Below are 15,555 nucleotides of genomic sequence, written 5' to 3' on the forward strand. Positions count from 1 at the left end.
TGAAGAGTGTCACTAGCTATCCATAAATTTAAAATCAAGAAAACCATGCCATCTGGTATATAAGGAATTTTAAATGATTTATACTTTTACTTTTGATACAGAAGTATATTTTAGCAATTACATTTACTTTTGATACTTAAGTACATTTATAACCAAATACTTTTAGACTTGTAGTCAGGTAGTATTTTACTGGGTGACTCACTTTTACTTGAGTCATTTTCTTTTAAGGTATCTTTACTTTTACTCAAGTATGACAATTGGGTAATTTTTCTAACACTGCCAGAAAAGTAGGCCTATTAGAAAATGTATGATATCTTTGTCTTATCAGTTTTGAACCATCAGAATGAAGCATAGGCACATTACTTGAAGCTGTTATTGAGGTTCTTTTGAAACGTCTCTTGAAGCCGAAAATACAATTTTAACATTGCATGTGCTTCCCTCTGCTGGATACAACCATAACTGCCTATTGAGTATGAATTCTATTTAAAACTAACTAGTCTACCCTTCTCTGATCCCATCTAAATAACCAACTGTGCCTCTTGACATGATAAATGCTACAAGTTATGAATTTTTCAGTAAATATTAGGAGTTCAACTGATAACACAGACACACAATCCCTGGCTCATGTGTAAATTGTACATGACACAAATCGATGCTTGTTGTATTTAAAAGTACGTTTAACTGTATCAAAATGTATTTAAAAGACAGTTAGGCCTACTTCGCAAGTGGTAATTCAGATCCCAGTCAGTAACCAGAATAATTGTTGTTAGGTAATAGTCTAGTCTACAGACACATTTTATCTATGTGTTAGGTCAGATGGATCAACTTGCTGGCGAGGAGGATGCTGCTGGTAAACAGGATAATTATCTCACTCTACGTGTAGCTAATAGGACTTATTTCAAGCTTAAGCCAATCAACAACTTGGCATGATGACTAACTCAATTGCATCTTGTGGGCACACACACGCACGCACGCACACTAACACGCACACACACACACACACACACACACACACACACACACACACACACACACACACACACACACGCACACACACGCACACACAGACACACACACGCACACACACACACACACACACACACACACACACACACACACACACACACACACACACACACACACACACACACAAACACACACACACACACACACAATGTGCCCACTCTGATTATGACTGACTCCAAGGCTTACACATGGCCATATGGGCCCCATGAGAAAAAAATAAGAAACTAGATTTTTATATACAAACATGAGAAGTATGTGTTGTTTGTTTTATGTTCTCTTGTTTTGTATGACATATTTATGTATAAAAGGTTTGTTATTAAAGTTAGCGGCCCTGTTTTCCATGGTCCATTTAAGTTTTCTAAATATTGAAGACGACAAATAAGAAACAAATTGATATGTCAATTGGTTTTAACAAAAGATACGAAAAATATTTATTTATGTTACTTTGAAACTACAAAATTACTTATGGGTTTCCTTACCCTTTAAAAACGATGGACAAGGTATGAGAGTAATCCATGCTTTGGTTTTGTTAATCTGACCACTGTTTCAAATGCTAACTTTTAGCATTCGTGGCACAAATCCAATGCAAGTCAATGTTACCTACAGTATATCAGCAATGATGCACTTCATGTAAAAATCATCTATAAGTAACATTGAGTTACACAATACATTTTTAGATACTTTAGGATGATTTGGACATGAGGTGCGAAAATGCTATAGGTACCACTGATTTGCATTTGATTTGTGCCACAAATGCTACATTTGTAATGCTGGCCAGGTAAACAACACCAAAGCATGGATTGCTGTCACACCTAGACTGCTTACAGACTTTTTACATGGATTGCTGTCACACCTAGACTGCTTACAGACTGCTTACATGGATTGCTGTCACACCTAGACTGCTTACAGACTGCTTACATGGATTTCTGTCCATAGACTGCTTACAAGATCAGGAAATCAATACGTAATTTTGTCATTTGGGTTAACTATCCCTTTAACTATAGCCAAGAAGCACAGAAAGCCTAACTAACCCATAGTTAAATTAGTCAAAGGACGCTAAACAGCAGTTCACTGACTTACAGTAGCTACGACATAGTAATATGTTACATTATCAATCACAGTTGGGGTTTAAATTCAAATATACTGAGATATACTTGGTCTTGTACAGCTAATTGATTGCAGTACCCTGATATTATACAAACATGTCCAGTTTTGCCACAGTGTACACAGTATGTAACACTTTGTAAATCCTTTATAATAATAGCACAGACGTCACTCTTTCAAATGCACAATGTTTATTATAACACAATCACGAGGAACTGAAATAGTACTTAGGCAGTCAGATCAACAGTACAAAGTAGATCACAGTCTAAAAACTATATTTTACACACGTTAATCTTTATTTATGTACGCATACATATGATTGTATTAAAAGTGGAGAGAGCAGTTGGGATCCTCAGAACTCACAGGTCTGGTCCTCACAGGCTGGTCCTCTGTTTGAGAAGGACTGGAGGACTTGTACTCTGGCTGATCTAGGGACAGTTTTAAGAATGTTTTCTGAACTCTCCATCTTCTATTCTAATATCATTGCCCAAGTCAGGGCCTTTGTTGTTGGGAAAAGCTGCCCCAACGTACTGTATAGTTTCCATCAAATTTTCCCTCTTATCTTGTGATGTCATTCAGACAACCTGAGATGCACTTAGATCCCCACTGAGTGTTTCTGGTTCGGGTTCAGGTGGGTCTCAGCTGCACACTCTGTCTCTCACATCTCTACCATCGCTGTCGCTTGTTTTCTACTGTTGTTCACTTTTCTCTGTTTGCCTTAGAGCTTGTTATTTTGGAATAAACAATGCCTTACCTCTACTGTTGAATGTGCCACTGCCTTCATTGTGCTTGGTTGTAGCCATGTAGGATACAAACTGACAAAGGTTTATTGTACTATACTCTACCGTACTCTGATCCAGGTGCTTTTCTAGCCTTTTCTGAGCATCCAACATGTCTATAAGGTTACGGTGTCTTGTTCTGGGGGGTGGTTTGCCCTTGCCTGTCCTGTGAGGGCTGCTGTCACTGTTAGGCCATCCAACCCTGGCCTGTGCTACACATTCAGCATTTGGTTCGTTGGCAGTACTCTTAAGTCCCAGGCAATGTACAATATTATAAACTTTTGATAGAAGTAGCATGTATAAAAAGACTTCTCTACTAATTCAGTTGTCCGTACTAACTTCCGAGGGGTTCAGCTCCTCTTCTTTCTAGAGATGTAGAAACACAGACACAGGAGAAGAGAAACATTGACACGGGTTTGAGTTATACTTCATCTCCACTAGGTGTCCGTGAGGAAGCATAGCGTAAGCACTGGGTAACGTTCACAAGAGTGAACACACTGAATGTTGCAGACACAACTGTGATGAATAGAGCTGAAATGATTTCTCCCTCTCTGTGTCAGAGAGGCATGTCATATTTCATATCTGAACGCAACCCTGTACTCTACTGTACAGCCAGCTGCTGGATTTGGGGGAGGGGAGGCACAGTACTGCTGTTCGGTTGTAATCATCTCTGCTTTGTTGGACACACACTGAGGAATTACGTCCTCATTCATTCATTCACTCATTCATTCATTCATTCATTCAAACTCTCTGGCTCTCTCTCCACTAACTCCCATGATAAATGGCACCCCATGATAAGAAGTTTTATCGGTCAGAACAAAACTCTTGGCCCTTCTCATAAACCCTAAAATACTTGCTCATCAATCACTGCCAGCCCCAATCCCCAACCCCTGCTCCCCTTCCTAACCTCCATCTGTTGGTGGATCCACTTCAGGGATTGGGTGACGCGGGTGTAGACCCCAGGCTTGTTCCTATCAGCACAGCCCTGGCCCCAGCTAGTGGCCCCCACCAATTTCCACACTGAGTCCTCACATGCCAGAGGTCCCCCGCTGTCTCCCTGGGGGCCACAAACACAACAGTAAAACCCCAGGCTCACACAGAAAGGCCCTAGACACAGCTAATATTTTAACAGCAGGGAAAACATATCAGCACATGTATATTTAACCCATGGAGACTTACACAATCACAAAAGGTATCACTCTATACCAAGGCTCACCACCATCAGCTTACAGTACCTGGCAGGAGTCTGTTCCTCCCTCCAGGTAACCTGCACAGATCATCCCGGGGGAGATGTAGCCCTGGTAGACGCCTGGCGTGCTGCACGCCTTAGAGGAGATGAGCGGGACCCGGGCAGAGAGCAACGAATCACTAGCGTCACCTGGCAAAGAGCAGACTACACTCAGACAAAGTATGCATTTACAAAGAAGAACATTTAAAACTATATGACTCCTAGACTGACTACTAGTGTGAATAGAGAAACAGCATGTGAGATGCTTAACACCCTAGACTCACCCCCATCTGAAGTGGCCCCCCAGCCTGAAATCCAACACATAGTCCCATCCTCAAAGTCCTCCCCAAAGTTAGGTAGGCAGATGGGCTCCACTAGACCTGAAGCAGGAAAGGAGGACAGGTCACAGAAACAAACTACACTTCCCAGAATCACCTGGGTTAAAAATAGTGATAAAGTAAGAGTTCACTGAGACAATCTACAATTGACCTGATTCTTATTCCTGGAGCAAATAACAAATGGCGAGAAAACAACACATTCAATAATTAAAAGTGAGCTAGAGTAGAGATGCAGGACTGCAGGAAAACAAGAGTAGTAGGGGTGTGGGTGAGCCACAAGGCTCACCCACAGACAGACCATACACATAAATTACATTTTGCTGTCAGAGCCCGGGAAACCTGAGAGAGAGACAGCCAGGTGACCAGAGAGAAGACGGGGTGTATCGGGGTGAGAAGAAAGAGTGGACAGTGTGAGAAAATGAGGAATGGAGGGAGATGATTAAGGTGGATAAAACAATAGTTATAGAAACAAAGCATAGGATATACTATGAGCCTCGCACCTGCCTCCATCCCTCCCTCCATTCATAAAGACAAACAGAGGGAGATCAGAGATGTACAGTATGTTAAAAGACAGAGGGGTCCCTACCTACCGTTAAAGGTGAGTGGCTCAGCCAGCTTCATCAGAGCGATGTCATAGTCTAGAGCTTTGGGCCGGTAGCGGCCATGGTAAATAATCTTCTGTACTGCCAGAGCCTGAGCCCCATTCACCGGCTGCTCTGTCAACCCTACATGCACTGCCCACAGTGAGGGGAACGCAAACCTGAGAAAGGAGGAACAGTATGAGATGTGTTGGATTGTGTGTGTGTGTGTGTGTGTGTGTGTGTGTGTGTGTGTGTGTGTGTGTGTGTGTGTGTGTGTGTGAGTGTGTGTGTGTGTGTGTGTGTGTGTGTGTGTGTGTGTGTGTGTGTGTGTGTGTGTGTGTGTTGCATATGATTCTGTGTGTGTGTGTGTTTATTCACTTTCGACTCACCCATACACGCAGTGTGCAGCTGTCAGTATCCAGCTGTCTGCTACGACAGAGCCTCCACACAAGTGTTCACTCTGGAAGTGTAGGCTCACCTGCCAGGGGAACTGGCCCAGTGCTGATACGTTACCCCCAACAATACGACTGCTGAACTGGGGTCTGGAGCCGCACTCTGCAGACACACGTACAGTATGCGCTTACAATACTAGTATTACCTTTGTGTATAGTTTCCCACTTCCTTAAATATCCACTCACCCAGGCATTTGATTGTGGTCACCGTCCCTGAGCTGCATTGAGTCTTACTGGAGAAAGAGAGGAAATGGTGAGCAAGACGAAGAGAGAGCAGAAGACAGAGATGGTCAGAATATTGATTGAAAAATAATTCAGCAGCAGTCCCTATCAACTCTCTTGTTCTGGTGTGGTGACAGTGGGCTACCTGAGGCTGGTGGCGTTGTGAATCTTGATGGCCTGTTGGCCCGACTGGCTCAGGTTGATTGACACCAGGTTATGCTGGAAGTCCTGCTCTATAGCAGAGAGGGGGAGGGAGCGGGACTCCACATACCTGAGGGGTGAATAGAATAAGTTATTGGCAATTAATCAGAAACACCCTCCGAAAATAAATCTATTATCACAAGGCAAGCTCTATCCTGGAACACACAAGCGCAATGAAAAAGAGGGTTCAAGAAGGCCAGTAACGCATATCATGTTAAATACCCCAGTCGTACCTGGAGTAGCCCAGCTGCTTGCAGGCAGAAAGGCCCAGAGCAGAGTTCCAGTCTTCAGAGCAGACAGTCCTCCACACACCTCCACTCAGCACCTGGAGCACTGAACTCTTTCCACTCAAACGCACTGTACAAACAGTCAGGCCGAGAAGGAGACAGAAGCAGAGACATAGGTAGAGAGAGTGAGGAATATAGGATTTTACTGAATGAGTCCCTTGACCAGCTGCGTCTCAATAGTCTAATGTGTGCTTGTCCTTGTGTATGTTGAGATAAAACATTAGCTCTGCTCACCACAGCTAAGCTCGTCCTCCCCATTCTCACAGTCCATCACCCCGTCACACTGCGCTGAGCCACTGATGCAGCGAGAAGACGTACCACAGCGGAACTTACCCACACAGCTAAGACCCACTGTGGAGACATGAAACACCCCTTAACATGCTGTTGGTTGTAAACTGACACCAGGCAACAACACTTTGTTTCTGTCTTTACTGTGCAACCGGGGTTCCAGGCAATGACTGACTTTAAAGCAGGATGGGACCCAAATTGTATAACTGGATAGGGTGCATTCATTATTTAAAGAGCTGAGGAAAGTGGTACAATTAATTAATTACAAATGGACTATGTTCGTTAGTGCTCACCTCCCAACCCAATGCCCAGCGTGAGAATAACCACCATGAGGACCGATGCTCCGATCAGCAGCTCCATCCTGCGAGCCACCAACCGGCCACACCATGTCTTCTCCTCTGAGGGATCATGACAAAGGAATTTAGAATTTAAAGAGCCTTCCAGGGCCAACCACTACACTCTTAGAGAAAAATGTGTTTAGTATAAACATACAGGGTTCTTCGGTTTGTCCCCATTGGGGAACTCTTTTTGGTGCTGGGTAGAACCCTTTGCAGAGGGTTCTGTCTTAGAACCCTCTATGTAGGGTTCTTCAAAGAACCCCCTGTATATAGTTCTACCTAGATCCCTCTATGTAGGGTTCTGCTTTTAAACCTCTATGAAGGGTTCTACCAATAACCATTTTATCTCTGGAAGGTTCTTCCTAGAACCCTCTATAAACAGTTCTACCACACTTATTAGCCTTTAAAATGTAATTATTTAAGACAATACATTGCATTTAACATAAGGCCTTTCTTTGAGGGCCTAGTTATACCATAACACAGTGGTGTTAGGAATGTCCTGGTTTACAGGCCAAATCAGGCCTGCAAGTCACATTATGCTGGCTTGCAAAGTGATGTGTAATTGGAATCCAGCCAGAGTTAGGATATCCAACAAGTGGAATTGTTAGTCACCCGCAACCTGCATTCAGAATGACTGCCAGTGTACCGAAGATTGAATACTGAGACCAACTCAATCATCTAAACTGGAACAACCAACTCAGTAACAGGTGCAATAAATCCAATGACTGACAGATTGGATTAGTTTAGAAAACGGTATATTAATTGTCTTCGTATAGCATAAAATGTATCAACCAATCAATGTACATGCAAATATAACACAAATATTACAGTAAAACAAACAATTATGAAAATCTCCCTGCAATTGATCATAACGGGAAATGTTATATATGGTTCTATGTAGAACCCTTCTTGCTTTTCAAATAATCCTTCTTGCTTTCCAAAGAATCATCAAAGAACCCTTTCTTCCTAAAACGTTTCTTATGTTTCTAGAGGTTCTAGATAGAACCCTTTGCCTTACAAGAACCCTTGTCTTCCAAAATGGGTTCTTCTGATCAAAATTGTTCTTGGTTGAACACCCTCCGCAAATAACAATTTTGGAACACTTTTTCCATGTTCATTCAAATGTCGGCATAGAATCCTATAACCCACAATGGTGAACTCTTACCTATTACATCTCCCACTCAGCAAATGTACAGGTAAAGGAGTCCCAGTCTCTTACCATTCATGAAAGGCTGGACCTTAGTGACTGGCATGGCTGGACTTGGTGGGGCAGGGGGCGGGGCTTTGGGCTCAGTGGTGGGTTCAGGTTTGGCAGTGTCGGGTAGAGGGGTGTCATTGGGGCTGTCGAGGGGACTGACATTCAATGTGGTCGGGGTATCGACCGTCGGAAGGTCGTCATCAGTCACAGACACCACCTCTATCCTCCATGTGTCTGTCTGCTCGGCCTCAGTGGCCTATGGGATGATATGGATATTGACCCAACGCTTATACTACTCATCGACCAATAGTATAGAGCCACGTGAATAGCTAACATAGACATGTAAGACAAAGCTCTTGACCATGTGGCTTGCTAATATAACTTTAACATAATCGGAAGTAATTTCTGAACATGCATACACACTTAGAAAAAAGGGTTCCAAAAGGGTTCTTCGGCTGTCCCCATAGGATAACTTTTTTTGGTTCCAGCTAGAACCCTCTATGGAAAGGGTTTTACATGGAACTCAAATTGGTTCTACCTGGAACCAAAAAGGGCTCTTCAAAGGGTTCTCCTATGGAGACAGTAGAAGAACCATTTTAGGTTCTAGATATAACCTTTTTTTGTAAGAGTGTAGGACTAAGCTCATTCACTTATCTGAACTGAAGTAGGTAACTATTCACTATACTAACCATGGACACACACAGGCTGGTAAGACTCTTACCGTGACAGTGGCTGTGCTCTCCTCAGCAGCAGGAGCTGCTAGCTCCTCAGTGTTCTCTTGGTCTGCCATGTCTCCGCTCACACCCTGTCATCTATTGTACAGTCCATCTCAGAGCAGTTGACAGAAACACGGCATGGAATGAAAGAGCGGAGGAGAAAGAGGAGAAGAAAGACGGATGGGAGCGCAAAGTACAGAATAGACAAGATGAAAGACAAAAGAAAAGAGGTGAAAAGGTGAAGACCCAAATAGATAAGAGAAGAAAGGCTTGAGAAAACCAATCTGTAGATTGCCGCTAAGATGACCAGCTACTTTTCTGGCCAACCTAGTGACCATTAGATGCCGGTAGTAATTATCTTGATCCTCTCCACCATCGAGTCTTTTTCTTCCAATCCTGATACCAAATGAAAACACAGTTCGATCCCTTTCTCTCTCCCTTAATGGGAGGTCTTATATCTACTGCCTTGCCTGAACCCACGCTCACCGCTCAGACACAAAGGGACACCTGAGCAGGCGAGTTCTGATCGAAGAGGCCTGCCACTCAGCGAGGGGATCAAATGATCCCAAGCCTCCCCCTCCAGGGGTAAGGTTACACGTGGCACGGGGTGTGTGTCTCTCCCTGTACCGGACCACAGGACACGGAAATAGGGGGTGACGTGGTCACCTGTCCTTACAATCTAGACCGAACATAACGGCCAGCTGACAGTCTGTTAGTCTATAGGGTGTAGATCACTCAGATGTTAACAGAAAAGTAATCTCCAACAAATATATAGTCACTCTTATTAATAATTTATCATTAAGTCATGATCAGTGTATTAATATGGCTTTAAATAATAATACATTTGTCAGACGTAGTAAAAAATAAAAAGAACGAGAATGAAGAAGGAATATGACAATAAATGAACAGAAACCGACACCAAGTAAATTTGTTATTTTTATTGCGTATTGTGGTGGAATCTTTCTCTCATATTGGAGGTCCAGTGAGAGGTCTGAGGTGACTTGAAATCCTGGGTGGTGAATCTATCTCTCCTCACCACGTCTCTCTGGCAAGCACGTATGTCTTATTCAGTGAGGTGTGCATCAGTCCCTGAGAGAGAGGGGTAGAGGGCGGGGGTCAGAGTGTGTGTAGAATAAGTAGAGGAATAGACCTCATAACCTATGTATATGTACACTTCCCTATGTACATACACTTAGGTTGGAGTCATTAAAACTCGTTTTTCAACCACTCCACAAATGTCTTGTTAACAAACTATAGTTTTGGCAAGTCAGTTAGGACATCTACTTTGTGCATGACACAAATCATTTTTCCAAAAATGGTTTACATACAGATTATTTCACTTATAATTCACTGTATCACAATTCCAGTGGGTCAGAAGTGTACATACACTAAGTTGACTGTGCATTTAAACAGCTTGGAAAATTCCAGAAAATTATGTCATGGCTTTAGAAGCTTCTGATAGGCTAATTGACATCATTTGAGTTAATTGGAGGTGTACCTGTGGATGTATTTCAAGGCCTACCTTCAAATTCAGTGCCTCTTTGCTTGACATCATGGTAATATCAAAAGAAATCAGCCAAGACCTCAGATTTAGAAATGTAGAAATGTTCAGAATTATCTTACTGTATCTTCTCACATAGAATTAAATTACTGCAGTCATCATTCACCATTCAGTTCCTATTGGGCAAAAACATAAAGTAAAACACAACTGAAACCAACTGTAAATGCATTCAACGAGTTTGTAGTCACAAGCTTGATGAAGTCATTGCGTGCTAGGAATATGGGACCAAAATACTAAACTTCTGACTACTTTTTAAGTGTGTGTGTGTGGGGGGGTGACATTTTTTGCTGGAGTATAGAACCAAACAAATATTTATTTTTGCAACACTGTCCAAATACATACAGAGGGAAGTGTATATTCATACAGTAGTAGATTGTAATAAATATCAGGGCTGGCTGCAGGCATATGCAACATAAGTGGTCGCATAGGGCTGCCTTTCCCAAAACCCCCAAAATTGGGTTGTACATCAGCAGTTTTTCTCTTGTTATGTCTGTTATGACAGTCACAAAAATGTTTTGATTGGTAAGTTTGTCTAGCCAGCTATCTAACTTAGTAATCATGGATGAATACTGACCAGGCAGGCAGTGAAGGTGTCCAGGGGCCCTGACCTCCAGGGGGCCCACATTGATTTTGTTAGTCACACTCACTCAGATATTATCAACATGGCATAAGTCATGGAAAAATGGGTAGATATTCAGGAAATGTGCTGTAAAACTGCTATTTTGTTCTCTCAAAATGTATAGAATTACATAATTTAAAAAAATAAAATGGCAACATTTGGTAACATGTTCTCTACTTCTGATGGCAAAATGTGTAGAATTGCAGGAAATGAACATTTCAACCACCATCACTTTTCTTTCAAACATCATGAGGGGGGCCACTAAAATGTTTTGCCCGTGAGGTGGGGGGCCCCCCAAACAAATCCCGCTTAGGGCCCCCAAAAGGCTAGGGCCAACCCTGATAAATATAATGAATAATGTGAAAAGTTGAAAAAAAAGGCAAGTGTAATGACCACAACTCAATCTGACTGAAATTGTAGATTTAAAAAACTAATATTTTTGTCCAAAAATATCCTCATATTTCGAACAGATGTTCGAAATCCAGTCCAGTCCAGTTACATCCAATTATGCTAACAGAGCATCACAAGGACCGTGCGTGTGTGTGTTGACCCTTAGAGTTAGTCTACCATTATATGTCAATTTGCTTTTCTTCAGTTGCTACACTGTTTCCAATGTCATTTCAGGTATATCAGTCACGCTGGGTAAAAGGGTGAAATGCCCAACGGTTTGGGTCATTTCAACGTTGTAGGGATTTACAGGATTCTCCTCACAGTTACAGTTGTGACCCCTGGGTTGGGGTCATTGGTTGTAGAAAGGTTGTAAAAGGGTTGCACAGGGGTTACTTATGGAGCTCTGCGAGGGAGGAAGTGTGTGCAGGGCTGGAGTCTCCCAACGCTGGTCCCCCTCTTGGCCTCTCCTTTATGGGACAGGGCCAAGTAGATGCCTGGATGAGACAGGGAGGAAAAGGTGGTGTAGTGGTTCTCCTCCAGGCTCTCCTTGAACAGACATTCAGATGAGAACTGTACCTGCGGGTGGACAAGATGATATGATCAGAAAAGCAAATGTCTTTATTGCATTACTATACCCCATTTGTAACAGTCACGTTAGAGTCATGTTAGATGTACTCAATTGTACTCACTGCTCCGTGTGCGATGCCCTCTTGGCTCATACAGATATACAAGCCAGTCTTGATGCCTCTGATGCCCACAACACCACGCTTCATGGCAAACACCTTCAGCAAGCCTGCAGGATGCAAGGGATGGTGAGATACAGTCTAACGCAGAGTGACACACACACACACACACACACACACACACACACACACACACACACACACATGCAACAGGTTAATGATCTTACATCAAGGGCTTCCAGGTCTGTTTCAAATCTGTTCTCTGAAATGGACAGTTCCTTTGACACAACGGATATACAGAACAACTGATATACTGTATATTGTTGTCATCAATTAAAGGGAGTTCAGCATAACTTACTATGTTCAGTTGGTTCATGCACTCCTCCTATAGTTCCATTGGACAGGACCTGGAGATGGTATCCTATCCCAACACGGCAGTACAGCAGCTGTTGTTTGACCAATCCTCTGATTGGATGAGGAGGTGGCACACCTGCAGAGAGAGAGAGAGAGCGAGAGAGAGAGAGAGAGAGAGAGAGAGAAAGAGAAAGAGAGAGAGATAGATAGAGGGGGTGCGAGAGAGAGAGATAGATAGAGGGTGAGCGAGAGAGAGAGGGAGAGAGAGAGAGAGGGAGAGAGCGAGAGAGAGAGAGAGAGAGAGAGAGAGAGAGAGAGGGGGAGCGAGAGAGAGAGAGAGAGAGAGAGAGAGAGAGAGAGAGAGAGAGAGAGAGAGAGAAAGAGCGTGGGTGTAAGAAATAAAACTGTGGACATGTGCATCTTATCAGTGGAACTAAAGGTCTTGTCACATCCTGACCTTAGTTCCTTTTTTATGTCTCTGTTTTAGTTTGGTCAGGGCGTGAGTTGGGGTGGGCATTCTATGTTTTTGTTCTATGTTTTGTATTTCTGATTTTGGTCTGGTATGGTTCCCAATCAGAGGCAGCTGTCAATCGTTGTCTCTGATTGAGAACCATACTTAGGCAGCCTGTTTTCCCACTATGATTTGTGGGTAGTTGTTTTCTGTGTCTGTGTTTAACCATACAGAACTGTTTCGGTTTTCATTCATTTCTCTTGTTCTTTTGTATTCAGTGTTCGGTTACATTTAATTAAAATATGGACACTTACCACGCTGCACATTGGTCTGATCTTTCCTACTCCTCCTCAGAAGAGGAGGAAAACCGTTACAGAACTACCCACCAAAAAAGGACCAAGCAGCGTGGTAACCAGGAGCAGAGGGTTCTGGACTCCTGGACTTGAGAGGAGATACTGGAAGGCAAGGGACCCTGGGCACAGGCTGGGGAATATCGCCACCCCAAGGAAGATCTGGAGGCAGCGAGAGCTGAGCGGCGGCGATATGAGGCAAGGCAGCAAAACAGGCACGAGAGGCATCCCCCAAAACGTTTTTGGGGGAGGCATACGGGGAGATTGGCGGAGTCAGGCGATAGACCTGAGCCAACTCCCCGTTCTTACCGGAAGAAGCGCAGTACTGGTCAGGCACCGTGTTATGCTGTCAAGCGCACGGTGTCGCCAGTACGCGCTCATAGCCCGGTGCGCTATAGGCCAGCCCCCCACAAGTGCCATGCGAGAGTGGGCATCCAGCCAGGGCATATTGTGCCGGCCCAGCGTGTTTGGTCTCCGGTACGCCGTTTTGGCCCAGGGTATCCTGCGCCGGCTCTGCGTGCTGTGTCTCCGGGGCGCTGGGACGGTGCAGTGCGTCCTATGCCTGCGCTCCGCCCGTGCCGGGCGAATGTGGGTATTGAGCCTAAGGGAGAGGTGCGAGTGGTATGCACCAGAGCTCCAGTGCTCACCCACAGCCCGGTTCAACCTGTGCCTGCACTCAAGAGGGTCCGGGCTAAAGTGGGCATCCAGCCTGGAGGAGTGGTGCCAAGGCTGCGCACCAGAGCTCCAGTGCTCCCCCACAGCCAGGTCCATCCGGTGCCTCCCCCATGCACCAGGCCTCCTGTAGGTCTCCCCAGCCTGGTGGGTCCTGTGGCAGCCCCACGCACCAGGCTGTCTTTCCGTCTCCTCCCTCCAAGTTCACCCGTCTGTCCGGAGCTGCCAGAGCTGCCCGTCTGTCAGGAGCTGCCAGAGCCGCACGTCTGTCAGGAGCTGCCAGAGCCGCACGTCTGTCAGGAGCTGCCAGAACCTCAGTCACAACAGTTTAAAGCGGTCTGGCATAGGAACTTCACAACAGGTGTTTTTTTTTACCTTTAACTTCCTAATGAACAAACATCCAACAAACACCAGCAGCCGGTTGGGAGGTCATTATGTTACAGTATGTAGGGCCAACAGTTTATAGGAAAACCTCTGGGCCCTAGTAATATTATATCAGCATGATGCAAGAAGACACAACATTTCATCTCATGTTGTTCTCACCTTTCTGCTTTGGGTCTTTCATTGACAACCTCCAGAGGACTCGCAGTTGATTGCCCTGGTCTTCATTTGCATCTGCACAGTGATAATCCATACACATAGCCCGTAGCATCATCAGACACGGGAACAGCAGGTGAGCATCCATAGTGATCAGCATTAGATGCCAGACCTGGGTTCAAATACATGTGTATTTGAGTATCTGTTATGTCAAATACTTTTCTCTGTGTATTTGATTATGATATACTCAGCCCAAAACAATAACTTTTATTTGAGTGAATGGTTATTTGTAAAAACCAAATAGTCTACCAAAATGTATTTGAGATTATTTTCTAATACTTATTTCAAATACTATTTTCAAATACCTGGGTAACATGCATGGGAGTGTATTTGAGTCAGTGTATTTGACTATTTTCAAATACTCTCCAAGTGTATTTCCAAATACATTGAAACATTCAACTACTTGTCTATTCAAATAAAAATAGATCTGAGTACTTACTTTGAATGTATGTGAAAGTAATTGCGATATTTGAAATAGTACTTGAACCCTGGTCTGTTAGATACAAATCAATGGGCACCAGTTCCATTCTGCCATGTTGACTGCAAAGGCTAATACAGTGAAGTTAAGAACACAGTCCTTCCATTCGACCCACTCCTGTCACCAGACCCACCAGTCAAGTTGTGGTGTTGCGGCTGTCAAAGTGCACCCAACCCTTGATACTTTTCCTAATCCTCCTCCAACCAATGCTGCTGAACGAGATGTACTCCAGTCAAAATAAACACCCCTGCTCCTCATGGTCAGTGTGCCTTCTCTCTGCCCTATCCACTTCCTCCCCTCTCACTTTGCTTTGACACTGCACACACACACACACACACACACACCACTGTCCGTATGCCATCACATTTATAATATACACTTTGCTCTATGTCTCTTTTGAGAGGTGGCCCTGGTTAGACTTACAGTACATGCCCTTCCCATGTCACTAATTGTTCAAATACAGATTAACCTGATGAAGAGTTTTGTTGTAAAAGATATACCATTAGAATGCTGTAACACTAACCTGATTTGAGTTGGTATACTATCATTATTTTGAATAAGTTTATCAGGGAAAAGTACAGAGACAGATAAACCTAATGACGTTGTTGTTTGGGTATGCGTGTGTGTCTTTGACAGTCTTTT

The 15,555-nt window shown here is 43.8% G+C and overlaps 2 protein-coding genes across 2 annotated transcripts; both read right to left on the reverse strand.

The window, feature by feature from the left end:
• Window positions 1-2,310: 2,310 nt before the first annotated feature.
• On the reverse strand, window positions 2,311-8,832 carry tmprss3a (transmembrane serine protease 3a). The gene is made up of 13 exons (XM_021583046.3): window positions 8,764-8,832; window positions 8,064-8,298; window positions 6,800-6,904; window positions 6,453-6,569; window positions 6,165-6,288; window positions 5,876-6,001; window positions 5,695-5,741; window positions 5,446-5,611; window positions 5,066-5,235; window positions 4,422-4,517; window positions 4,145-4,287; window positions 3,817-3,966; window positions 2,311-3,275 (listed from the first exon to the last, which is right to left on the reverse strand). The coding sequence occupies exons 1-13, from the start codon at window positions 8,830-8,832 to the stop codon at window positions 3,231-3,233; spliced, it is 1,593 nt and encodes a 530-aa protein (XP_021438721.1). The 3' UTR covers window positions 2,311-3,230.
• A 1,782-nt stretch (window positions 8,833-10,614) lies between these two features.
• Window positions 10,615-14,645, reverse strand: fgf9 (fibroblast growth factor 9). Its single transcript, XM_036974557.2, has 4 exons — window positions 14,382-14,645; window positions 12,370-12,501; window positions 12,018-12,121; window positions 10,615-11,904 (listed from the first exon to the last, which is right to left on the reverse strand). Exons 1-4 carry the CDS (start codon window positions 14,533-14,535, stop codon window positions 11,722-11,724), a joined length of 573 nt encoding a protein of 190 aa, XP_036830452.1. The 5' UTR covers window positions 14,536-14,645; the 3' UTR covers window positions 10,615-11,721.
• Window positions 14,646-15,555: the final 910 nt, after the last annotated feature.

The sequence above is a fragment of the Oncorhynchus mykiss genome, chromosome 3 (assembly GCF_057628025.1).
Source record: "Oncorhynchus mykiss isolate SJ-2025 chromosome 3, ASM5762802v1, whole genome shotgun sequence".
NCBI lineage: Eukaryota > Metazoa > Chordata > Actinopteri > Salmoniformes > Salmonidae > Oncorhynchus > Oncorhynchus mykiss.

Coding starts and splice junctions, on each gene's coding strand:
- tmprss3a (XM_021583046.3), bottom strand. CDS start 8,832: ATGGCAGACCAAGAGAACACTGAGGAGCTAGCAGCTCCTGCTGCTGAG. Junction 6,905..8,063: donor GGTCCAGCCTTTCATGAATG/GTAAGAGACTGG, acceptor ATGATCCCTCAG/AGGAGAAGACATGGTGTGGC. Junction 3,967..4,144: donor GAGGAACAGACTCCTGCCAG/GTACTGTAAGCT, acceptor TGTGGCCCCCAG/GGAGACAGCGGGGGACCTCT.
- fgf9 (XM_036974557.2), bottom strand. CDS start 14,535: ATGCTGATCACTATGGATGCTCACCTGCTGTTCCCGTGTCTGATGATG. Junction 12,122..12,369: donor GCATGAACCAACTGAACATA/GTAAGTTATGCT, acceptor TGCATCCTGCAG/GCTTGCTGAAGGTGTTTGCC. Junction 11,905..12,017: donor AGGGCATCGCACACGGAGCA/GTGAGTACAATT, acceptor GTCCACCCGCAG/GTACAGTTCTCATCTGAATG.